The sequence below is a fragment of the Urocampus carinirostris genome, chromosome 2, assembly GCF_059441175.1.
Source record: "Urocampus carinirostris isolate Australia breed hairy pipefish chromosome 2, RoL_Ucar_1.0, whole genome shotgun sequence".
NCBI classification, from domain to species: domain Eukaryota; kingdom Metazoa; phylum Chordata; class Actinopteri; order Syngnathiformes; family Syngnathidae; genus Urocampus; species Urocampus carinirostris.
The window spans coordinates 53696012-53723704 of NC_142350.1; the positions used below are offsets into that span (position 1 = coordinate 53696012).

The window sequence follows — 27693 nt, forward strand, 5'->3', positions numbered from 1 at the left end:
TCCGCGGCCAACAACAACAACATGAGCCGCGTATTCAGTCTACTACGCCAAGCCCGTAGCGGCCCACACATAAAGACAGCCCTGGTAAAGGACTCAGACGGCAACCTCATCATGACAGAAGCCAACTGCCTCGAGCGCTGGAAGGAGCACTTTAGCCTCCTCTTGCAGCACAGCACCATCCCGGCTGATCCCACCCTCCTACGGGCTGCGAGCACAGCACCTCCTAACGACACCTGCTGCACAGACCCCGTAACACCCGAGGAAGTGAGAGCTGCTCTGAAGAAGCTGAACACCAAGAAAGCCCCCGGCATCTGTGCCATTACCGGCGAGATGCTCAAGGCCGGCGGTGATGGCATGGTGGAGTGGCTAACCCGCCTATTCAACCAGGTGTGGGAATCGGAGCAGCTGCCCACCGACTGGACCAGAGGAGTCATCTTGCCCATCTGGAAATGCAAGGGCGACAGGCTTGTCTGTGGAAACCACAGAGGCATAACCTTACTCTCCATCCCGGGCAAGGTCTTTACCAGGATCTTGCTCAGCCGTGCCCTTCCAGCAATCAGAAGCTGCCGCCGTCCCCAGCAGGCTGGCTTTATGCCCAACCGCTCCACAACGGACCACATCTCTGCCGTCCGTTTGCTGATAGAAAAGACCCGTGAATTCCGTAAAGATCGCCATCTATATATCGGATTCATTGATCTGAAGGCCGCCTTTGACACCGTCTGCCACTCTTCACTGTGGAACATCCTCCAAGCTCTCAGAGCACCACCCAAGATCATAGCCCTGTTCAAGCTGCTCTACAGCAACACAGAGAGCTGTGTCCGTATCAACGGCATTGACTCCGACTGGTTTGCTATCTCCAGCGGCGTTCGCCAAGGCTGTGTGGCTGCTCCCGACCTTTTTAATTGCATCATCGACCATCTGATGTTCAGGGTTAGTGAGCGCATCCCCGGAGTGTCTTTCGGCAACTACCACCTGACTGACCTGGAGTATGCTGACGACACCATCATTCTCAGCACTTCCTACAGCCAGCTGAGAGACGCTCTGGGCATTTACAGCGAAGAGGCAGCGCGGCTTGGCCTGCAAGTGAGTTGGACGAAAACCAAGTTCATGTATGTCGGTGATGGACCAGATCCACCTCCCATCCAAATTGGTAGCGACATCGTAGAGCCTGTCAAGAGCTTTGTATATCTGGGGTCCATGGTGACAGACAATGGGGACCTAAAACCAGAGATTCTCCGCAGAAGAGCCCTGGCAGCATCTGCTCTGCAGTCTCTCTGGAAACCACTCTGGCGGCACCAGACCATCGCACGCAAGACGAAGCTCCGCATTTACAACCTCGCCGTACTCCCTATCCTGCTTTATGGCTCAGAAACATGGCCCCTGAACGACACCCTGGCCACAAGAATCGATGGTTTTGATAGCAGGGCTCTCAGAACCATCGAGAACATCAGGTGGCCCCAGCGAGTCTCCAATAAAGAGCTCAGAGCCCGCACGTGCCAGCCCCAAGCATCTTCCTTGGTCGCACAACGCCGCACCCGCTGGTTTGGCCATGTCCTTCGTCTACCACCAGACCATCCGACACGAGCCATTCTCCAGTTTGACCCAAAGGCCGCAGGCTGGAGACGACCACGAGGGAAACCCCGCACTCGATGGCTCGACGTCGTTGCGGGCGACCTCCAACAACACGGAGTTGCCGTAGAGGATGCAGAACAGCTGGCACAAGACCGCCAGCATTGGAAAAACCTGGTTCATCTGGTCGGCTCAACGCACAGGGACGGGACCCCCCGACCTTCGCTGGAGCAATAAGTAAGTAAGTAAGTATTCTGTTGTTTTGGACACAAGCTTCTTATTCTCTGCAGGGCGCCAAATGCAGACTTGGCGGTAATGTGCCAAAAGACAATGATTAAAAAATATATATGTAAAAATATATATCAAAGGCCTGGATTTTATATAATATACGGTAATCCCTTGGTTATCGGAGCATTTTCCAACGAGTTGTAGCTCCAGGTCATCCGTTTCAAGAGTAATGAATCAGGCTCAGCAGGGGGGTTTGTTATGTTGTATTATTAGGTCGGACCTGCAGTACCGCTAGTGCTTTCCTGACGCCGCCTTAGTCAAGTCAAGTCATGTTTATTTGTATAGCCCTTAATCACAAAGAGTCTCAAAGGGCTCTGCAGATTATTGCAAACCACAGACTATTATTACACCATCCCCTGATTTAAAACCTACATGAGGGCAAGGAAAAATTCAAAAACCTCAACATGAGGAAAATGAAGAAACCTTGAGAAGGGACCGCACATGCGGTAATCCCTCTACCAAGATGACCAGGCTGCAATGGCTGTTGCAAAAGCAATTAATACACAGATATTGTCAACATAAAATATAGGTTATTCATATGCTATAGTCCCTTCCCAGGCCTATAATAATCAGCAGAGCACCCTCTGGCAATCAAAGTTCCTTTGCACTCTTCTGACTCTCCTCAGAGTTTGTTTTAAATGATGATTTTCTTTTCAATTTAACAAGCTGCTGAAATATTAGCTGAAGCTGTTTTGGTGGCCACTTTGACTCACGCAACCGTCCCGCTGTTTGACTGACAGCCTATCACAGTCACGCACACAGTCACGCCCATCCATCACACAAAGTCCTCCCTAACCTGCCCCCATGATAGTATTTGCTGTGTGCTGTCTGCTGCATAACACAAAGAATGATACATGTGATATTAATGACAAAAAAGCCAATTCAATTTCAAATCCATGAAGCAGTAAAGGCAGCGTTAACCTAAGTAGCAAGGGGTCTCTGCTGTAAATGAAATATATATATATATACAGGGTTGGGTAAGGTTACTTTAACTGGATTATTTTCAATTATATTTGGATTACTCCAATACCAAATATGCTAATAAAAGACAAAAGAAACTAAATATCAGTAAAATGACTAAATTTTGTGCAGGCTTGGGGAGTAACAGAATACATTGAACGGCAAAAATGATGTTGCAAGCTGTTTGGATTTATTTTCATTTTGTTTCTGTCGCATTTTATATTAGTTTTGCCGGAGATCAAAGAGATCAAAGCCAAGAGAGAAAGCTTACCACATGTTGTGAGTCATAATCGTATTAATATTTAGTTTATTTTTCTTTTATTAGCATATTTGGTATTGGAGTAATCCAAAAGTAATTGAAAGTAATCCAGTTAAAGTAACCCTACCCAACCCTGTATGTGTATATAATATAATTTACCAATTTTAAATAAAATATAAATTTGCGCTCCCACATTTCAGTTTGATTCAACACGAAAATCAGAATTTAGGTAATTATATTCCAAAGAGTATCTTAAATGATTACTCATTTCAGAATTTAGTTGCAGACTAGATTTGATAATTTATTAGTTCTTTCCCCTCCCAAAAATTATATGTGAGAAAAAAAAATAAGACTATATATTGCATACTGCTATTTGGTGTATCATACTATTTATTGAAATAAATAAGGGTAAAAATATAGATTTAAGACAAATGTAGCACTTCTGCCCTTTATTATAACTGACTGTTTACTTGGGGAAGATAATGAATTGTATTAAGTTCATATCATTAATGCTTACTTGCAATCTTACAACTACATAACACAAGTTTCCACATCTACAGTTCATCAAGTGAGAACAAAATGTGATATATATCCACATTATCATCAGAAGAGATAGAAGTGGCACTGTTTACCCAGTAAATGAGTGACACTTTCACCCTCCTCCAATTTTGCTGCTGCACTTCGCTGATGACATGACAATAGGCAGAAGAAAGGACATATTAGCACAGATGAGACCGCAATTATCTTGTTAAATGCACTTACACCTCGTGATTTAAGCAAGAAATTGAGGGCACGATGGAATTTGGACACGCGCATGGTGCTCAATTAGGCGCAGAGCGTTGCTGTTATCCATGGTACCTGCAATTACCTTCACATTATTATGTTTTCCACTTTCATTTTTACGTATACTGTAGAAGGGATGAGACTGGCGTACAATCTCTGTGAACCTGTCATCGGATATCCACCTTTCAAAATGATTTGTTTGGATATTTTATTTATTTTGTATTGATTACAGCAAAGATAAGGCTTTTAGACTTTGAAATGGTTGTTCATTTTAATGGATATAAAATAATTAGACGTGTAATTTATCATTTTCTGATTACTGTCAAAAATAGCAAATACATGTAACTTCCGACTAATGACTTAGATCAATTCCGACCAATCGGGTCATAAATCTTTCACAATAGCGGCATCTAGTTACTGTTCTGCGTGTAGTGGTAGATTTCTACGCAGGCTGGCTAGCAAAATTGCCGTACGCATAGCCTGGCTGCTATGCCAGACATTGATTTAAAATCTGTTTGAATTTTGGGTAAAGTGCTTGTAAATACATGAATGTTTAGCATCAAAACCCCTTAAAATGACAACGACACTACTCTCTGGGGGCAGTTACATGTCTTCCCTCGTGATCAACGGCAGCTGGTATTAGTTTGTATGGCATTGTTCTGTAGAGCGTCATCGTCCCCTATGTGTCGCACCCAAGAGAACAGGTGCATGATACACCTAACAGGGCACTATGAAATGTGTAAGTGCAAAGATTACGTATCAGTTGTGGTCATTTATTATGGTAGCATTTCCCAGTGGTAAATTGCAATGGGAAGAACTTCCTGCAACTGAAAATGTAAAATACATATTTTCTTTATGGGGAGAGACTTGTCCAAAAAAAATATTACACCTGTGATGTTCAGAACCACATATATATTCGCCATGTTTTCAAAACCATCTGTCTCTATAAATACACACACAAATTTGAAAATCTCACATGGACGTACATTGGTGGATTTGCAAAACATATGATTTACACCAGATTTCTTCTTGAATTTGGCCATAAAAAGGTGTATAACCCCTTTGGTTTGCTCGTTGATTATTTCGTATTTTTTCAATCAAAAATGTAATCCATTTATTTTAATTCGTCCTAAAATAATTTAATATCTTACACTCTGTGTGTAGTGTTTGCTTGAGTCCTAACTCGGTAAAAGATCCTTCTAGTTTGCTCCAACCCTATTATCGAGTAACAGTCGATGAACCTTAGTTGTCATGGCAACAACATATCAAGCCAGTTTAACAATCAACAGGCAGTCCAGCATGTCAATTCTGAAATAACCGGACGAATCGAAGTATTGCTAGTTGCAAATTAAAGTCGTATCGCCTACATAAGCATCAGAGATGAATCGCCGCGATCATTAAAATTCAACATACGCAGACGTCTTTCATTGAGGTTGCCACTCGGAAAAAAGTCGAGCGATAAAAAAAGCATGCCATCATTTCCCTAATATCTAGGGACATAAATATTCTCTATAGTCGCTAGGAGGGAGGAAAAACGTGGGAGGGCAATCATCAGGGGAATCGTGATGTTGGCGACAAAAGGATCCGAGTCATGAATATTTAAAGTCAGAAAGTTTAAAAGGTGTGTCAGGTGACATGAAAGTTGGATGGGTTCAAAGTTTTTCCCATTCCCGGGACTCTCCTTTCGCATTCATTCAAACGTTAGCTTCCATTTAACGACAGGGATTGTTATTTCTATTCTATTGGAAGTGACTTGATATTACAATGCTTAACCAAAATGGTAGAATCGTTTTTCTTCAAAGAAATTTCAAAATGAACAGTCATTTGAGTGAAGTCTTTAGAATTGAACAGAAATATCTGCTGGTCAAAAGTTTGAAAGAATGTTCATCCACAACTATTCCTGTCAGGACCAGAACGGAAATAGAACCCAATTGCGTTCCATTTCTCTGTTTTATTGGGAAGAAAGGAAAGGATTGCACATATGATCCGGTGATCGCAGGTCGCTCTGAACGTGGAAGTGGCACTTCCGTGGCGAGCGATGGCGGTGTCGGGAACGGAACAAACGGGTCAGTAGCCGGGACAGGAGAGCAAAAACGTGGTAAAGATCGCAAAACGGGTCAAAGCCGGGAAACAAACGGGTGCAAAAACAGGAGTGAGTCAGGGTCAAAAAGCTTGCCTAGTGTAAACTGAGGTCCGCTGACGGACTGACAACTTGTGACAGATAGGAGTGGGTTTAAATAGTGACAGGGAGCAAATCAGAGTCTGAGGCAGTTGGCGCTAAAGGAGTGGGCACAGGTGCCTCACATCAGTAATCATGACAATTATGAGCCGTCAATTGTGCTCATTTTAAATTTATACGCATATTTTATACCACAAACACCTGCAGAATGTAGAAATCAATGCTTTAAAAAATAAAAAACGAAGCAGAGCTGGTAGATTGTTTGAAATATGTCATGAACCGGAACAGGAGGAAAACCCAAATGCGTGTCGTTTCTCACACAAGCTTTTATTTTACGGGAAATGGGGCAGTCATGCACGTTAACAAAAAACGCCAGTGATTCAGCAATCGCTGGGCGAAAGAAGAACGACGGAAGTCTGGCGTGGAACAACAGAAAGCAAGAGACCAACAAGTTCGATATCGAACGTTACGAAATAGACGTGAAAAATACCGGGCAGGAAACCGGACGGAGTCAAAACCCACATCTTGTGGGTGCAGAGGTTCGTTGACAGACTGTCAACAGGCGAGTAAAAGGACTAAGCTTAAGAAGGACGGGGAACTAATCAGGAAGCCAGCAGCTGGCGGCAAACGAGCGGGCACAGGTGGAATTAATGATTATTAACCCAGGGGTGGGAAAAATATGGCCTTTTGGCCAAATGGGGCTTTCTGGGTTTTTTTTTTCTGGTCTGCCAAATAAGTGTTAAACTGCAATGATAATATACATTAGAGCAAATAGATGTCCCGCTAATAAAAACTATGAGTGGGTGCCAACTTTATCTATATTGTCCCTTCTTCAACTCAAATGCAAAAAAAATTGCAAATTTACTACAAAACTAAATATTGAATTTAGTGCTTAGAAAAGGTGGCAAATATATTATCTTGCTTTTGTTTCAAAAGAGAACAAAAAACTTTAAAATTATTCAATACAAAAACAGAACCACAGTAATATTACAAAAATACTAAAGAAATACTTCGAACATATTACCGTGGAAATACTACAGACATACTACTGCAGAAATATGACAAAAATAGTACAAGAATACAACTGTGGAAATGCTTAAAATACTACAAAAATACTTCTGTGGAAATACTTCAAAATACTTCTACAGAAATACTACAAAAAAATGGGCTGAGTCTACCTCTAAAACATCTGCTTTCTCTATGGGTGCATGGTGATTTATATAAAGAGACCATAGGCTAATTCTAAGAGAAAATTTTGAAGAACTGATCAAGACTTTTACCATGCCAATAATTTGTCACGCTAGTTAGGAAAACAATTTCCCAAGGAAATAACAATGACTCATCAATGACAACTTATTTTCAGAACATGTCCCTGGGCTGCTTAGCTGTTCTTTGGGGCCTAACAGGTGCCCACAAGCACTTCAGTTGTCTGTTGGATAAATCTTGAATAAACGCATATACATATAAAGATAAATTCATTGAAAATGTGAAAAAAAAAAATTGGGAAAAAAAATCACGACAAATAAACAATGTCCACTATCAGTAGAAGGAATTGTTAAATGGCAGTACAATAAAGTCAAACTACTGAACCCCAAATGACTGACAGAGGCATAATCAAGAGGTCACAGGAAGGTGGGACAGCGCAGCGGCGCAGTGGTTAGAGGATGTGCGGCACAGTTCTGAGGTCACGAGATCGAATCTCCTGTGTGGAGTTTGCATGTTGCGTGGGTTTCCTCTGGGCACTCCGGTTTCCTCCCACAGTCCAAAAACATGCACATTAGGTTAATTGGCCGGTCCGAATTGTCCCGAGGTGTGAATGATCGAGCAAATTGTCCCTGTGTGCCCTGCGACTGGCTGGCAACCAGTTCAGGCTGTCCCCTGCCCACTGCCTGAATGTAGCTGGGATGGGCTCCAGCACCCCCGCGACCTTACTGAGGATAAGTGGTGCAGATAATGGACAGGAAGGTGTTTGTAATTGATCGTGAACCATGACCCCCTCGGAGTCACTACATGACAGGAGCGGTCCAATCTTTTGAATTGGAGCAAAAATTGAAGACCGCTCGATAACGCTCTCAAGTGTATTAGCTCTTGCGGCGATGACTGATTTTACCTTTTTTTCTTGCTTTCTGGTTTCTTTTGAGCTCTGTCAGGTAATAAAATTGGGATTGAACCTGTCACCAAAGGGGCTGTTGCATTGATGCGGTGCACACGGGTGTGTATTTGGTGGTGTTCTGTTTTCTGAGCCTGAAGCAAGTGATGAAAATATAGCAAAAGTAAAAGCACCATATTTTTTCCCCTCGCACTGCACGGACCAAAAAAAACTAAAAAAATATGTATGTTCACATAAAAGCTTTACATTCATGCATTATCTTGTACATAATGATTGTGGACCACTGATCTGATTGTCAGTTTGCTTTTTTCACCCCCATCTGGCTTTACCGTTTGAAAGCCAAAAGGCTGATGCGTCTTTACCCAAGCTATCAGTAAGCTGCGATGCGCTCTACGAGCTGAAAGGCTCACTGCAGCTTTATGAGGCATCCCATTAAGACGGCCCCCCGGCCTCACCCTAATGCTCAAAACATGATCGCCTCTTCGACAAGCTGTAAGGAGAAATGGGAATTTGTCAGACGTCTGCGATAAAGAGTGGCGCCCCCCTCCAGCAAAGAATATTATTTTGTAAATGCATTACATTACCGACAACAGTGATGATACAAAGGAGAGGATTGTGTTCAACGGAATATCGAAATGTGAATGCTAAAAACGTTTTTAAATTAAATTACACTGGTGCCTTGAGAAAAAAAACTTGAATTTATTAATGTTTTACAATATAAATGATGAAGTTTAAAAGAAAAATGCTTGGTCAGTCCTTTTATTCTCAATACAATAATCACGTTCATATTGCTGTTTCCCTTTCACATTGTGTGAGTTATTTAGTCGTGTCCTGCAATCTTATTGCCTAAAGAGTCGCCAGCCCCTTTACATCCTGTGTCTGCCTGTGCATCAATGACGTTGCAAAGACGCATACAATTAACAGCTTGACTAGCCTACATTACATATGCGCAAATCTTTTTCGATGTCCGTTTTTTCCAAAAGCCATCATATCAACAGAAGGCTCTGGACCAATAAAGACACTGTCAGACAGGCCCAAAATGCTTTCTATCGCCAACAAATTTGGGTTTCCCGACCCGCTAAACTCTTTGGCGCTCCTTAGTGGCTCCCTGAGGCTTTTTCAAAAAATGTTGATAATGGAAAAATAGATTGTTTCCGTAGGTCAACAAACGGGACACATTTTTAGCGTTTTTCAAATAATTGATATGTATACAATATGTGTTTCCTTAGTTTTAAGGCTTATACAAGCCTTGTTTGTTTTCTTTTTTTTTCTTTTTTTTTGCCTCTCAACTTTTTGGGTAGCCGACGCCTGCCTAAAAGACGCTAAAAGCCGTTTCTCATAACGCCCACATGATGGCGACAAAATATAATCTGGAGTAAAAACTTGAAATATGAAATAATTTCTGCCCCTTAATTTGACAGTGCAGAAATTATAAGTAAAAAAACATGTTTAAAGTATAGTGCCTATTTTTTGCTTAACAAATGTGTGATCCTGTTAATTGGGTTTGTTCTTTGGTTTCAATGTTTTTAATGAATAAAAGTTTCTACTATGCAAGTATTGACTATCATGTGATCTTTTTAGAATGCAAAACCTGCGTATCGCCATGAACACTTACTAATGAAGTACTTAAAATGTTCTCGAGGGAGGACATGTACTGTGATGTGAAATCGAAATAAGGTACAGACAAATAATTGGCATTTAGCAACCAGAAACTGCTAAAAACAGATTTAGCTCAATTCAACTTCTACATTGTTAATCAACAAAAACTTCCTATGGATTATTTTCATCAGATATAAACTAGACTAAACTCAACGAAAATGGTAAAATATTTGTTATTGACGACTAATAAAGAAGTGACAAAATTGTAGTCCCGTAAATAGACTAAACAGAAATCTCTGCACATTTTAGTTGACGCCTAGGACAGAGACAAAACCAAATTGATTTAGTAGAAAAAAGACATAATACATTAGCCAGTTTAAAATAATCCATCTATTATCTACACCGCTTACCCTCAGTAGGGTCGCGGGGGTACTGGAGCACATCCTAGCTATCAGTGGGCAGGGGACACCCTGAACTGGTCGCCTGCCAGTGGCAGGGAACTCAGAGACAGACAACCACTCACTCGCTCATTCACACCTAGGGACAATTTGGACCGGCCAATTAACCTGACGTGCATGTTTTTGGTATGTGGGAGGAAACCGGAGTGCCCCGAGGAAACCCACGCAAGCACGGGGCGAACATGCAAACTCCACACAGGAAGGTTTGATCTCATGACTTCAGAACTGTGCCACGGACCAGCTAGCCACTCAGCCGCCGTGCTGCTGGCAAGAAATTGTATACATTAGAAAAAAGCAATAAGAGTAGAAATGCATACAGTATTTATGGATGGTTGTTACTATACGAGGTTTTATGGTATACAGTAGAAAAATGATTCAAGGATGTCTGCTTGAATCAGTCGACTAAGACCTCATCAAACAAAAACAATTGTCAACTAAAGATTACCAACAACTAGAATTTCAGTACATTTTCAAATGGCTCATAACCGTCCCGTGACCACGAAAAGAGGCGAATCGTAGAAAATGCTATCCTAATTATATATTTAAATACTTCTTTGAATGTTGGTGGCCAAAACATGAATAATTATAATTAACTTGCACTATTAAAAAAACCACCAGAGGGTTCCCCAACTGAAAAAAATTATATTTACCACTTCTAGCATCGTAACTGTCAGGACCAGAACAGAGACAGGACACACTTGCGTACGTTTCTCTCAGTTTTATTGGGAAGAATGTAAGGGATTGCACATACGATCTGGTGATCACTGGTCTCGGGGAGCAGGTCGCTCTGAACGCGGAAGTGACACTTCCGTGGCGAGCGATGGCGGTGTCGGGAACAGAAAAAACAGGTCAGTAGTCGGGACAGGAGAGCAAAAAACGTGGTCGAGATCAGAAAACGGGTCAAAGCAGGGAAACAGTCGGGAGCCAAAACAGGAGTGAGTCAGAGTCGAAAAGCTTGCCTAGAGTAAACTGAGGTTTGCAGACGGACAGGGGACAGATGGACGAGGGTTTAAATCGGAGTCCGAGGCACAGGTGAAGCATATCTGTCATAACAGTATGTTTGCAGTTAAAATATTGCAGTATTCCTGTCATTGTTTTCTTGTATATAACTGTCGTCTTTTTTTTTTTTTTTTTTTTAATAATGGAATGGGTTTTAGTTTTGCAGTGTGCAACCCCTCCAGTTACCCCCACCTCCTATTTTGTAAAACTTTGCATTCATATGCTTTGTAGACTCCACCATGCTGATGCTGTGTTCTGATTTTTGTTACTCTGGACATGACACAAATTAAATGTACTTCTTTTAAGGCATCCTTACATAAATCTCATTCTAAAACCTGTTTAAAATAGTATTACCGTGTATCGTATTTATTCTCCCTTTAGGGGTTGTTTGTGGCTTTACATAACATATCCTTGGATATGAGGGCTTTCACAGGGAAGATTCTCAAGCAGAAAAGCCCTTACGCAGTATTTTTTCTGTGTTCTCAACTTTTGTTCCGCCTGTATAAATGTGCAGTGTTTATCATTTGGAATCCCACCACCAAAGATCTTCGGTGTACATCACAAGGGAAGAAGAGAGAAATGGCAAAGGAGATAGCGGAATAAATTATTCGCAGGCGCCCTCTTTAATTCCGACGCAGAGCTCCAAACAAGTGTGCCAGCTCCCCGAGTAATTCAAGAGGTGCTTTCCTTTTTGTTCCCGCCTTTGTTTCCCCTGCAAACTCGGAAATAGAAACTGTGGGAAAAAATGCTCCTCCCATTCCCCAACCCGCCAGGGCTTCATGTGTTTTTCTCCGATCTTCAATTATTGCGCTGTTTGTTTTCAGTAAGTTGACGGACTCCTTCGTAAATACTCGGAAGAATTTGCGGAACAGCAGTCATACATGTTTCACGAGACGCCCCGTTATACTCGGCGCTACGTTTCAACATATTTTGAATTGTGTTTTTTTTTAAAAGAATGATGGATTTATTGAATGAATGAATGTGTCAGGACCAGCACAAAGGGTAGACCCAATCGCGTAACGTTTACCACAAGTTTTATTGAAAGAAAGAGAAAGGGCTGCCCCCACGATCCAGTATTCGCTGGACGCGGGAAGCAAGTTGCTCTCGCCCTCAGATTGTGATCCGAACACGGTAGTGGATCTTCCATAGCGAGCGGTGTCAGAAACGGAAAAACTGGTCGATAGCCAGGACTGGGAGATCAAAGCGTGGTCAGGTCGGAAGCGAGTCGTAAGCCAGGACGAGAGGGCAGACGTGGTCAGGATCAAAACAGGTCGTAGCCGGAGACAAACGAGAGCAAAAACCAGACAGGCGTGAGTCGGGGTCGAAAAAGGCTTGCCTTGTATACACAGAGGTTCGCAGACGGACTGACAAAAGGGGACAGACAGGACTTGGTTCAAATACTGACAGGGAGCCAATCAGAACCTGTGACAGTTGGCGCCAAACAAGCGGGCACAGCTGAGTCACATCAGTAATCATGACAGAATAACACTTTATTTGGAACATAACAAAAACAAACTAGTCCAAAAACAATGTTAATGTAACATGTAATCCTACCCCTTGACTTTCTTAATAATTGTGTCACAGTTAGCTCTTTTGTGTATTTACGTATAGCAAATACTGCACAAATATACATATTTACAAAGGTTAATAGACCCTAGGGAAATAATGATAATAAAAAATACAATAGATTTGTATTCCGCTCTATGCAAAAAGTTGACCAAAAAAATTCACATAAAGGAAGGTATCCACAGATGGCAGGAGAGGGGAAATGGTAGCTGATATGCTTGTTTGGTCGCGCCCCCTACTGAGTATTTTGTCGTCAGTTTATGCACTTCACTTAATTATTATCATCACTATCACCATCACGGGGCAGCACGGCGGCGCAGTGGTTAGCGCATGTGCGGCACAGTTCAAGTCATGGGAACCTCCTGCGTGGGTTCTAATCCAGCTCCAGACTTCCTGTGCAGAGTTTGTATTTTCTCCCCGTGCTTGCGTGGGTTTTCTCCGGGCACTCTGGTTTTCCTCCCACATTCCAAAAACATGCATTTCAGGTGAATTGGCCGGTCCAAATTGTCCCTAGGTCTGACTGAGCGAGTGAGTTGTCTGTCCCTGTGTGCCCTGCGATTGGCGGGCAACCAGTTCAGGGTGTCCCCTGTCCACTGCCCGATGATTGCTGGGAGGGGCTCCAGCACCCCCGCGACCCTACTGAGGATAAGGGGTGCGGCTAATGAGATGAGATGAGATGACACTATCACCATCACTTTTTTCACCGTCATTATCATCACAATTGCTGGCTCCATACATTTTCAGCATACTATAAAAATGAATATTACAATAACGATAATTCTCGTTGGTGCTCATGGTAACAATTGACTGTTTTATGGTATGTGTTGTCCATCATACAAGGTATCCTTGAACCTGCTGCTGTAATTATTGCCCCAGACATCTGCACAGTAGGTGAAATGTGGCAAAACTAGAGAAAAGTCTGATAAATACAGTGCACTATAGTTCAAAAACAATTTGACCTTATTAATAATCGAAATGTTTTTAGATAACTTAGCTTGTATGTGTCCAATGTGTGTTTTCCAGTTGAATAAACTGTATTGTAACCCCTAAAAATGTAATTTCTGAAACTTTGTCTATGGCAACATAATCCATTTTCCCCGCCAGGTCTATATTTGCCTTGTGATCTAAGAGAATATCACTTTAGTTTTGTTTACATTTCAAGATAATTTATTTATATGCAACCATATTTTTAGATTAATCAATTCACTACTAATATAGGTTACCAGTTTAACAGAAAATGATAGTGTCATCTGCAAATAAGACTAATTTTAATAGTTTTGAAATATTAAATGTAACTTTGCTACATAAACTGAATAGCTTTGGACCCAGAACCAAACCCTGTGTCACTCCACAATTGAGGTCCAAGTATACGGATTTCAACTCTCCCATTTTCACGTATTGCTGCCTCACAGTCAAATAACTTTAAATCCATTCCAAAGATTCTCCCCTGATGTCATATTGTTTGTTTTGTTAATAGTATATTATGAATAATGGGATCAAAAGATAAATATTGCGGCTGCATATCATCTTTTCAATACTATTTATGATTGATTCTGCCCGATAAATAATGTATATTGTTGTTGATGATATTGACTTTTGTTAATTTATTCATGTTGATCGATACATTTTTCCAGTCTATTATTATAAAATTTCTCTAACATTTAAGAGAACTGGGGGATTCCTTGATGTGGGGACAAAGATCTGATTAAAGCCAACCCTGCCATCGAAAGGGGATTTATTATACTGAAATCATTCTCAGGTTTGATACTTCAGATCGACTGTGATGCTAGACCCTTTAAATTTAAATTAGAATAAAAAATGTTTACGCTTTGGCACTCAGGGCGATGCCTCTGAAAACATATTTATTCTTTATGGCACGTAATGAGTCAAATGCATGATCAATTCTTCAAAGTTTGTAATTAGACTTTTATTTATTTATAATGGTAAATCACTTGAAGCAGTTGGCCAAGCCTATTTCAACCCTACTTCTAATAATTACAACCCAGTAATAACATAATAGTAAAACAGTAACGACATAGTAATAACATAAAAAGTTGCTATTCTAAAATCCGGTGGCTGTTCGTGCTAATCAGTAACAAAAAAGTAGCTCTCCGTTACAAAAAGGTTTCTGTCCCCTGGGCTAAGGATGCACAATTTGTTTGAATGTTGGACTTGGTGTCCTCTTAGAGCGCCCCGCTGCACAATAGATGTGAGCATCCCTGTCCCTTTTATGGCCTCAGAAAGCATCTAGAAAGACGAATATTCCCTACGCTTCATTAAAATGTCACCTGCGTCTTATCCATCTGCTTTTAACTCAGGAGTAGGAACCTTGGAGGAAGGCGCAGGAGATCAATGGAAATGCATAGCGAGCGAGAAATACTTCACGAGGCTGGTGGAGGCTGTAAAGGCGTTACAGATTAAACGCTTTACGTGATTGGGGAAGAAAGAAAATATCCAAACAAGACGTTCCACCTTGCACAAGATGCCAGAGGGGGTTGAAATTAATATTGCTATTAAGAGCTCAAGCAATTTTAAAACCCAGTGGTGGTAACGGGGGCTGATTAGTCGGTACATTTTCCCAACGTTCCTGCACATGGGTGGTAAAATCAAGCACAGCGAATCTTAAGACTTTTCAGGAAAGGAATCTGAACTTTCACAGCGTTTAGCCAAGTTTAGCTCCGTCCCTCCCGCGCATGGCTGGAGCTCAACAAGCTACGGGAGAACGAGGTCCTCTGTTGTTTTCCAGCAAAGGCATGTTCACTCCGCCTGCATGTCTCTTGATCATGTCAAGCGCCTTGTCAATCCAAGGAAAGCTCACTGAGCTTCTTCCAGGAATGTTCTAAAGCCCGCCTTGTTCTTACACTTGAGGTTTAAGTGCTCGCTTGAATTATTGATGATCCGCGAAGCCGAAGCGATATGTGTACTCCTTTGTGCTGAGTTGGGGATTTAAGGGGGGTAATATCCACACGACATTGATGCAGTTACACTAAACCAGCAAGATTTGGGGGAATTCTCATCTTGGAGCTGCGTTACGCAATATCTTCCTCGTTCGAAATAAAAGTTTTTTTTAATGCAATGTGTGGCCTGGCCGGCTGTTTGACCCAAAACCGACATGACTGAACGGGACCATTACTCTAATCATTAATGTAGACCACTGGTTCTCAACTGGTCTGATTTCAGGAGCCACCGCTCCACCCAGATGACGAGCTGCGACCTGAATTAAAAAAAAAAAAAGTCCATTACTCAAATTAAAGTATTGTGAAGTTTAAAGCAGAGACAGTAGAATATGTTCACCTATTTTTTCCCAGAAACAAAATAACCATCAAAACTAAATCGACTTCAAGTACAGTATACACTTGCAGTAAACCCTACATCACATACAAGCGGCCCCCTAAAATGCAGAAAAATAGCCACATACTAAAAGAAATCCAAAGTATTGATAAAGCATTAACCTAAATATTGATAACGATTCAATTAAGTAATTAATAAATGATAATATACTGGTAAAAAAAACAAAAAACTAACATTTTTAAAACCATTTACTGTATGTTCAAGCAGCAGATACTCGTATTTTGCACTCCTTTCCCTGTCACTGTTTTCCCGCTTGCATAACTTTCTTTGGACCAATTATTTTGGGCAGGAAGAGGAAATAAAATTGACAAAATCACAATAAAATGAAATGTGTTCCCTTTTAAATGCACCTATTGAGAGGATAGAAAATATGCATAATTCGTTGATCTAAGTCAATGCAAACACTTTTAATAGTTAATTTTAATGGATTTTTGCTCCCCTAAGTTGCTTCAGTGCTATATTGTGTATGTTTAAGGTTTGTACAGAGGTTTTTACAGAGCAGAAGTAAATGGAAGGAGACCAAGAGGAAGGCCGCGATTGACGTGGATGGATAGTGTTATGAGTGCTCTGCAGGAAAGAGGTCTAAATATAGTGGAAGCTAGAGCTCTTGTTGGTGATAAGAATGAGTGGAGAGGTGTTGTAAAAGGATAGTGGGATGTTTGGACGTGTTCTAAGGGATGGGCTGGGCACCCATATGATGCGGCAGGGGTAAACCAGTGAAAGCAGTCGTGCCCTGCTGTTGAACAGAAGAGTGTGCTGTGTCACCCTGACCCGAGTGACGTGGCCGCTTTCTTATGTCCCGTTTCATCTGGAGGGACACAAGCATGACCAACTTGGGTGCCGAGGTGCTTAACTTGTTTAGGTTTTTGGGGATTTGGGTTGGCCATGGTCCAAAAATTGTTGTGTGTTTTTTGCTACTTTTTCCCCCCTTTTTTTTTTGATTTTCTTTGATTTTCTTGATTTTTGTATGTGGTGTCTTGCTGTCGGTCACCCCTCTCAAGGGATATGACCAGGGTAGGTGGAAAGATAGATAGATAGATAGATAGATGGAAGGTTTGTATAACTAACCTCTATTGTTTTGTAGTGAAAAAATAAACATTTCATGCAATAATATGCTCTGTAAAGTTAAGTTGGACTTTTGAAAGATGAGCGTCAAAAGTGAGGCGACTTCCTCTTCCGAGGTAAAAAGTGGCCGAAAAAAAGCGATCCAACAATTTTCTCAACTGCATCAAGCTTCCACATTCTACTTAATTTCAAATAAAACGGCTTGCCTCTTCTTTACACTTTACACCAACCATATTGAATGGATGAACGAGATATTAAACAATAAAAAAATTCTTAGCGCACTGGAGATAGGGTGTAGAATGTTTACAAACGAACTAGGAAGAGGAATCGGATTTCTTCTTCGGGTGGATGCTGAGTGACCTCTCAAATCGCCACCACATGCTGGTAGCCCAGAAAAGAAGCAGTACAGTACTGTCCTGTACTCAGAAGAAGGTGCACACAATACAGAATCTAGCTTACAGCAATGTCCGGATATTTTTTTGACATCCCCAAAAAAATATTCGTATGTACAGTTTTTCGTAAGTCGAATGGTTGTAAGTAGGGGAGCGTCTGTATATGGGCAAGACTTCTTGAGTGACCTCTGCAAAACCATGATATCATCTCATTAGAAGCCACCTTGCCAAGATGTTGTTCTAACTTCAACTGCAATGGGAGACACTTGCCTCCCATCTGGAAGGACAAGAACATAACAGTGGAATTAAAAATCAGCCTCATCAAAACTCTAGTTACTTTCATCTTTCAGCAAACCTGAAAAATAAAATCTCGACAATTAAGATGCAATGCTACAGGAAACTTCTAGGCATCAGCTACTGAGTTCAAGTGACAAACAAAATGGTGTGCAACACCCTCAGAGAGCACATTGGATCCAGTGATGAGCTGGTCAACTGTGCACAGACGGAAACGTCAGTGGTATGGTCACTTCACAAGATCATCAGGACTGGCCAAGATCAATCTCTAGGGCACAGTCCAAGGGGGCAGTAGGAAAGGAAGACCAAAAAAGAACTGGGCTAACCACAATAAGGAATCGATTGGTGCCAACTTTGCCAGGACCCAAAAACAGCCAAGAAGCGTCAACAGCTGAAAAAATCCAGTGTTGTGTCCTCATTGGTGCCCCTACGACCCATGTGGTTAAGGGAACCGTGATACTTATTGCGACAGAACCAAACTTTCTGGACTTTTTCAAAAATAAGTCAAACTGGCAGGGAGAAATGTCTGGCATTTGAAGGATCTTATACATTTTACTATAAAGGATTTTATACGATTAAATACAAGTTACATTTATCAACTGCAATGAAGATTTTCACTGAGAGGGCTTCAGGTCACGCCGTTCCAAATGCGGAATGTTTTGGCTGGGGAATTTTGATAACAGGAATCTGACGAAGGACGTAAGGCATTGTTTGATAATAAACGCTCTGTTGTTTTGAGTTTCTCCAGACATCGAGGCGAGGGGGTGGACCCCACGTGGGTGTTTTCCTGGCACGCCTATGGGAGGAGCCGGCACACCAGCTAGCGAGAAAAAAAACCTGGGCCGAGAAAATAAGGGAAGAAGAACGAGAGAGGAGGCTTGACAGAGACTCAAGCGACACTAATTCGGTTAATTCGGCCATATATTCGATGGAGTTCACTTAGCTAAATTGTTTAAGAAATTAAATCTGCCCCCCCGTGTGAAAATGTCGGCTATTCTTGTCCATCTTTTCCCATCAAGAAACGAGCGCGCATTGTTAGGAGAAAGTAGGTTGTATTTGGTAAATGGAGTCAGATAACTAATTTGAACAATTTGGTAAACGGTACATTTTTAATTTATTTCCTAACACATTGAATGGGTTTAATCCAAACTATGACCACTACTGGTGGACTAACTAGAAAAAGCCTGCCAAATTGCTGCAGATGTTTTTCATGGCACGACGGAACGTGTTTGTTTACTTATTTATGTGCGCCGAGAGTGTGTGCGGCAGCGGATGATCTGGCGATACCTGGCATGGCTGCGCCCTCTGTTTGTTTGGCTCGGGGCTGGCAGACTGTCAGTGGCAAGCTCGTGTGGTGAAACAAAACACGCTGTCATCTCGGTAACAAGTGTAGCCGGCGGGACTCGCTAGACGCACCTCAGCCAGACAAGCGGTCCCTACCTCCTCCTCCATGCCGCTCTTGCCCCGACGTTTGCAAGCCGGGGGGGCTGCAACCTCTGCCAAGGCAAAGCTGGCAAAGTTTTTTTTTGTCAGAGCCTTCGTGTTTGTTTCTGGCCAAAATTAAAGTCGAAATAAAAGGGAATAGACGCATACAGTAGAACCCCTGCATACAAAAGGTAATTAAGTCTGAGGTGAGGATCGCAAAACCAACATTGCCGTATAGCAGCGATAGCTGTACATTACCATAGGTTTCTATCGCTTTCCAAACTGCCGGTACCCAAAGTAAAAAAAGACGACATTTAAATGACAAAGTAGTATATTGTAAGGACTACAGTGGAACCTCTGTTCTTGACCATAATCCGTTCCAGAAGACTGTTCGAAAACAGATTTGTTCGATCACGAAACCATTTTTCCCATTAAAAATCATTTAAATCATTTTAATCCGTTCCAAAACCCTGAATGTTTACCCTGAATGTTTAACGTAAACATCAAGCTAACCCAGGCTAATCGTACGTTCGTGTTATCGTAATCTTCCGTACGAAAGATTACGCTAACATGAACGCGTAAAAAAAATTAAAAAATCAGGTTGTTTACAAGTCATTTAGCACCCGGGTCTCCACAACAAGTGGTGAGCGGTTCATTGGAGAGAGGGCTCCGTTCCAACACCCTGAAAGTTGGGCTCTGTTCCAACACCCTGAATGTTTACCTCGAATGTTCAACATAAACAAAGCTAACCCAGGCTAGTCGCACGTTCGCGTTATCGTAATCTTCCGTACGAAAAATTACGCTAACATGACAGGGTAAAAAAGGATAAAGACAAGAATTATGAATAGGATTTCTTAACTTTGTGGTGGTCAGCAGAAGGCGCAGGTGGAATAGTTGTACGCACTACTTTTTTTTTTCACCTGTAGCAACTTTGCTGCTTGCACCGACTTTCTTCTGAGGCATAATTAGGGGGATAAAAAACTTCGTACAACTAGATTAAAAGTGAAAGCAAAACGAAGCACGTCCGCACGCGATAACAGTTGGTCACGAAAAGAGTGATCTACACCCGTACGCCGCTCAGCATCGTAAACTAGCGTACGCACTCACGCATTTCCGGCGTTCGAGCTCCGATTTTTTGACCGAACAGCGAAGCATGAAATTTTCGAAATTTTTGGTCGGACTCCGATTTGTTCGAACTGAGAGGCGTTCGAAAACCGAGGTTCCACTGTACTTCTATGTAATATACTTGTAAATGATTAAATTTCGTTATAAATAAATGAACATCTAATTCAGGGCAGTCAAACACGGGGTCCACAGGACTCCATCTTAACAAATATTTGTTGTTGTAAAGTCATGTTTATTTGTATATCCCTTAATCACAAGAAGTCTCGAACGGCTGTACAGACTATTGGATTCCCGAACACCGTCCCCTGATCTGAAACATGTTGTATACTGGGAGGACGGGATCTGACTGGAAATACATGAAGAAGGTAATCAACACCAAACAAAGAATCATTGGCTGCTCTCTGACCAGTCTAGAGGACATTGCTGGCTTGCGTTACCGTACCAGAGCCACCAGCATTATAAAAGACACTTCCCACCCCGGCCACCATCGCTTTGACCGATTTCCTTTTGATAGGCGCTACACATGTCTTTAAACAAAAACAAACAGGCTCAGGGCCAGATTATTCCCCAGGGACATCACCACCCTAAACGATCGCACAAAATTGTGCAAACATATCTTGCCATTTTTGTTTTCTATTTTTCTTCTGCTAAATATATATATATATAATATATACCACAGCTATATCCCCCTAGTGGGAGGTGGCTAGAGTCATTTCTGGCTCTTTTTGGGAGATTGATTCAGAGGAGGGGATTCCCAGCCCCCTCGCTCAACCCAACTGAGGTGTTGGGAGTCATTAGGAGACCAAACCCCCCAATTCCAACCCCTAATGCTGAACGCCAAGCAGGGAGGCAACGGGTACCAATGTTTGTCTAAGGTATGACTCGTCTGAGGCTTGAACCACAACCTCCCAGTCTCGAAGCGGGCGCCATACCCCCAAGGCCACCGAGCTGCTAAATACAACTATGAAAATATGCACTATTGCACGAAACTCTGAAAATATCTTGTTACTTATTTGTTTTTGTTGTTGCTGGTAAATGTGTTTGCAATTCCTTTTACTGCGCTATTGTTACAATTCACCGTTCGCTCTCAATTACAAATATTACAACTTGGGCCAGTTTCTAAGCATTACATTGTAAATGTTATTTTCTGCCTCTTATTCCGATAGTCTTTTTGTTGTTGTTTTTTTTTTTTGTGGTATTCTTGATCACATGTTCACCCTGGAGCGCCATGTCCAATCCCCTTGCATACAATGTTTCACAACGTTGATATTAATGCCAATAAAGACAATTTGATTCAAACTTACACAAGCTCAAGGAAAAACTCAAACTTCAACATGGGAAAAATGAAGGACTCTTGTTAAGGGGCTACATATCAGATCATCCCCATTCCAGGATAACCAGACTGTAATGGATGTTGCAAGGGCATCAACAGGCAATACACAGACATCATCAACATGAAATATAAGTATAGGCAAACACAGCTTTCTGTTCCAGACTTTATTAGTCCTTATTTGGCATTTTTCAGTCGCGTTTTGGTTAAATTTCACTATTACCGTAGGTTGTTTTTTGTTGTTATTTTTAGGTGGGGGTTTTTATGGTCTTTTTTTCTCGTTTGATGGTCATTTTCCACTCGTTTGTCTTTCATTTCCATCCTTTTGAGTAAAATGTACTTTTTTAGGTTTTTTTGATACTGTTATTTACTTTTCAGCACTTTATGCTTTTCAGTACATTTTTTAACACATTTTAATAGCTTTTGTATTTTTTCCATACTACTCAGTTATTTGTGCATTTTTCAGATTCGTATATTTTAGGTTTTCTTTTTTGGTACTTTTTGTTTTTTTGTCATTTTACCTGTACATTTTTTTAGTCGTTTCAGTAGGCTTTTGGGGGGAAGGGTGTTTTTAAATAATTTGTAGCTTATAGTGGGGAAAATTTTGGTAAGAGGGGCTGAAAAAGCATATTAATCAAAACCGTAAATTGTCAACGACTTAGGGCGGTGACTCTTGTCTATTGAATAGTGAAACATAACTTGAATCAAAGGGTAAGACGTGTGTTTAAAAGAACCGCAGGGCTTTACACAAATGCCCGCTAGCTCCATGCTAACATACTATAAAAACACGGGCAGCACGGCAGAGCAGTGGTTAGCGCATGTGTGGCACAGTTCTGAAGTCATGAGATCAAACCTTCCTATGTGGAGTATGCATGTTCTCCCCATGCATGTGTACGTTTCCTCCGGGCACTCCGGCTTCCTCCCACATTCCGAAAGGTTAATTGGCCGGTCCAAATTGTCCCTAGGTGTGAATGAGCAAGTGGTTGTCTGGCTTTGTGTGCCCTGCGACTGGTTGGCAACCTGCCCAAAGATGGCTTGGATGGGCTCCAGCACCCCCACGACCCTACTGAGGATATGCACTGCAGAAAATGGATGGATGGACAATAATAAGATTACAGACTGGATTTGCTCGTATTGCTATTAAGGGTTGGTATTGGGGGGTTTGGTCACCTAATGACTCCCAACACAGCAGTTGGGTCTAAAATGGCGGCGCCCTGTTTGGCTGCGGCTGCATCGGCTCACTACAGTTAAACTGTACGGGTCAGGTGTATCGACATTTCGTTTTGTGTGCATGGTGACAAAGAATGACAATAAAAGTAAATTCTATTCTTCTTCTATTCTATTCTATTCTTCTATCAAACGTATGTAGACCAACAAAGCCTCTGAGAAAGACGACCGATGTACCAGTGTTTTACAGAGTCAGACTTGAATCACATTTTTTGTGTCCTTCTACCTGACCATTAAGCGTGAAATGAAACAACCGTCTCTATCGACAGTTATCCGGGTTTCTTTATATCATCTTTCATTGGCTTCTATAGATAAGACATCAGATGAAGTAGGGAAGCGGGGATCGTAAAAGATCAGAATTGTCGCCCTGGAATGGGAAGCCTACTTGCATGTTTGTTTTTGCCCATCGGTGGTCTCAACAGCACGCCGCTTCAGGCCGATATGTAAGCCGTTCGAGACGGGAAGTCAAGCGCTTCTTTCAATTACTCTCTTATTGGCTTAGATCTCCCCACGGATACGCCGAGGCTCAGTGGCGCAAATGTATCTTTGGTTCTATGTCACCCACTGTGCTGCTGCTGCTTGACAAACTAGTGTTTGGGTATCCACCTTATTATAACATAACTATCAGTTCAGATCAGACATGGGGACTTGAGACTTAGTGACTTGGACTCGAGTCGACTCGAGTCGCTGTTTTTATGACTTGTGACTTGACTTGGACTTGGCAATCTAAGACTCGGGACTTGACTTGTGACTTGACTTGCCCAAGAAAAAAATACTTGGGACTTACTTGGGACTTGAAGGTGAAGACTTGAGACTTACTTGAGACTTGCACATGTGTGACTTGGTCCCATGTCTGGTTCAGATTCCTGCACACTAGAGGTAAGATCGAGCCTAAAAATTCAGGCCGACCCTACCTGAGTCAGACCCTAACCCAACAGATTAACTTGATTTGATAAAGGAGCCCGAAAAAAAACAAAAGCTTTAATTTGCCGCCAAAGTAAACACGAAGCTTTACTCAGACTGTGCATACTTCAGCGCTGGCTGAACTGTGCATTTCAACTGAACTGCGCAGCTTGGGGTTTACTAAGGTCAGAGTCCCTAAAAAAAGAGTGCACTGCGCCTAAATTAACAGTTTGCCACCGAAGTGCGCATCTCAGTGACCTGCAGCGAACAAAAGTAAAACCGAACAAAATGGCGCAGAAAAGAAAATTTAATCCTACAGATTAAAAGCTGCAAATTTTGAAAATTTTGGCTAAAAATCAGAAAAGAAGTTTGTAAAGATTGCAAGCTTTTGGCAAGAAGCAGAAATGACGTCTGACGTGAGGGTGGTGGGAAGAGGAAGCCGCGCGCCTTTTACCCTAACACAGAGGAGGAACGTTTTTTTGGCTATAGTGATTTTGAGTTAAACTGATAGTTTGGTAAGCATTTTCTTCATCCAAATAATTACTTGAGTAGAAGTAAGTACATGCTGTGTAAATCCTCCACGAAAGGGGATTTATTTATTTTTTAATTATTAAATAAAAATAAAAAGTTGGCGAGACAGAAGCCTGACCAGCCTGACTTAATGCTTGACATTGTAAGTCCGAACCTGGCCTCAATTTCAGGCCCAGGCCCAAGATCATACCTCTACAGTATACACTATACAAAACCCGGATCGGCAACTGAAAATTCTGGAATAGCCATAACAGACAAAACAATGTCGATTGTCGCTAACAGATAAAGGTTTATACAAGCTATTTGAAAATCAAATCAAAAAGGGAATGTATACGTAAAAGTTAATCATTTATAACTTAACATTTTTACTGCTTTGAAAAACGGTAAGCATGCTTTTTCCGTATTTCCTCCAACAGCGGAGGTAAAAATCCAGCCCAACCCAGCCCAGGCCTAGGGGTAATAATTTCTTACCCAGCCCTTGCCTGACCAATTAACTTGATATGCAGGACCCAGCCTAAAAAAAACCTTGATTTCACGTTTTATTTGTAAGGACCCGGGGGGATGAGGGGTGATATAACAAATCTAAGCCTTTATTTGATAACAAAGTCTATGTTAAACAAGACTGTACAAACATCTACATCTTTTATATTTCTGTGTTTGCAGAGAGGAAGACCGAAAAAGAACTGGGCCCACAACATTAAGGAATGGACTGGTGCTAACTTTGCTACAACCTGTAAACAGGCATGGAACGGTCAGTAGAGAAAGCTGGACAGAGTCGTGTCCTCAGATGTGCCCCGACGACACTGGTTGCAAAAAAAGTCTTGACCCCGAATAACGACGTAATTCTTCCGGCCAGGATTTCTGATTTTGAAGCGGGAAGAAAACAAATAAAATGGAAACACTGACAATTTTCTCGAATTATCCCTCAATTATGTGCACCGCTTAACCTCAGTAGGGTCGTCAAGTCAAGGCAAGTCATGTTTATTTGTATAGCCTTAATCACAAAGAGTCTCAAAGGGCTGCACAGACCACAGATTATTGCAAACTACAGACTATTATTACACCATCCCCTTATCTAAAACCTACATGAGGGCAAATAATACACAGATACTGTCAACATAGAATATAGGTTATTCATATGCTATAGAATAGAAGTGTGTTTTTAAGCTTAGATTTAAACATTTCCACTGAGGTTGGAAATCGAATCTCAGGGGTAAGAGCTTTCCACAGCACCGGGGCCCGAATGGAGAACGCTCTCAAACCTGCGGATCTCTTCTTGGCTCTTGGGACCACTAATACACAAGCATGTTCAGAGCGAAAGCTCCGGACCGGAACATAGGGAGAAATTAAATCTGAAAGATATGAGGGTGCAAGTCCATGCATGATTTTATATACTACCAACAGAATCTTAAAATCACATCTTAAGATAACAGGGAGTCAATGCAGGTTAGCTAAAATCAGGGTTATGTGATCAAACTTTCTTGTCTTAGTTAAAAGCCTGGCATTTTGTACCAGCTGAAGGCTCTTGATTTTGGACTTCGGGAGACCGAAAAGTAGTGAATTACAGTAATTGAGACGGGAGATAACAAACACATGAATTGTAATTACCGCATCCGACTGAGACAGTCGTGGGGTGCTGGAGCCCATCCCAGCTATCTTCAGATATTTGGGACACCCTGAACTGGGTCCCAGCCAGTTGCAGGGCACAAAGTGACATACAAAATACAGACATAGAACATACATGCAACTCACCCACTCATTTACTCATTGGACTGGCCAATTAACCTGAGATTTTGGAATGTGGGAGGAAACCAGGAGTGCTATGGGGAAACCCACACAAGCACAGGGAGAACATGCAATTTACGCACAGGAAGGCTAGTTGTTGATTCAAACCCATGACCTCAGAACTGTACCACGGATACGCTAACCACTCAGCCATAGGATTTTTCAATTAAAAACATTTTAAAACTGTAGTTGTACAGCTTTGACTCCATCTTCAGCGAGCAGCACGTTTCTGAACCGCTTTTGACATTCTGGTTGCACTTTTACCCGTCAGTCGTCCACCCTCACGACCGGGTAGCCTCGAAGCTTTCTACCCGTTGAAACTTTCCACCTCTTTCCCCCGGTGGGATTTGCCACAGTTGTTTGTAAGTGGGATGGAAGTGTGTGTGACGGGTGTGCAGCTGCAAAGCAGCCCAGTGTGAAGGTCAGGCTGCAGCTCTTCTGCCAGCAGGAGATGTCACACCAGGACGACCCGTGGCAGCCATGCACAAAATTGCCTCAACAGATCACAGACCGCCGCCCATCTGCCGTGACGCCAGATTTCAGGTCGGAGGCGGCTGACTTCGGTTGTCGGACCCGTAACCCGCTGCCGCAATCGGCGCTTCTGACCACTTTGAAGTAGTTCAACTCCCAAAGTGTGGTCAAGCGGTGGTTTTGTTTTTGCGGGGTAACATCTTAAAATATTCTCAAAATATAGTGTGTTTTGTTGAGAAAAAGAACTTAGTCTATGAGCGCGTGTTTGGTTGGAGCAGGATTCAATCTCTGGTAACATTGGCTTTTGTCTCATCATCACACTCATCATATGTAGTCACGATACCAGAGACTAATGTTAATTGTGTTGTGTATTTCATATGTTAACATTACATATATATATATATATATATATATATATATATATATATATATATATAGGGTTGGGTAGGGTTACTTTAACTTGATTACTTTCACTTACTTTTGGATTACTCCAATACCAAATATGCTAATAAAATTGTGACTCACAACACGTGGTAAGCTTTTTCTCCTGGCTTTGATCTCTTTGATCTCCGGCAAAACTAACATAAAATGCAACAGAAACAAAATGAAAATAAATCCAAACAGCTTGCCAACATCATTTTTGCCGTTCCATGTATTCCATTACTCCCCAAGCCTGCACAAAATTTAGTAATTTTATTCCTATTTAGTTTATTTTGTCTTTTATTAGCATATATGGTATTGGGGTAATCCAAAAGTAATTGAAAGTAACCAAGTTAAAGTAACCCTACCCAACTCTGTGTGTGTGTATATATATATATATATATATATATATATATATATATATATATATATAAATAGAATTTAATGTAATTGTGACATGCAAAACACACAAATGGTAAATGGTCTGCATTTATATAGCGCTTTTCAAGTCATTGAAGACCCCCAAAGTGCTTTAAAATGTACTTCACGTTTACCCATTCACACACACGCTTGCACACCGATAACAGCAACCTGCTTAACAGGG

General features: G+C 41.7%; 1 protein-coding gene across 2 annotated transcripts in view; it reads left to right on the forward strand.

The window, feature by feature from the left end:
* The window catches only part of zc3h12aa (zinc finger CCCH-type containing 12Aa), a 128946-nt gene that overhangs the window by 25908 nt on the left and 75345 nt on the right, over positions 1-27693 (forward strand). Inside the window, exon 2 of one of the 2 annotated variants that reach the window (XM_088328042.1) lies at positions 25077-25164. The exons of the other annotated variant lie outside the window; for it this stretch is intronic. Within the exon in view, the coding sequence (XP_088184168.1) occupies positions 25157-25164 (8 nt within the window). The 5' untranslated portion in view covers positions 25077-25156. The remainder of the gene's footprint in view (positions 1-25076; positions 25165-27693) is intronic. 2 annotated transcript variants of the gene reach the window in all.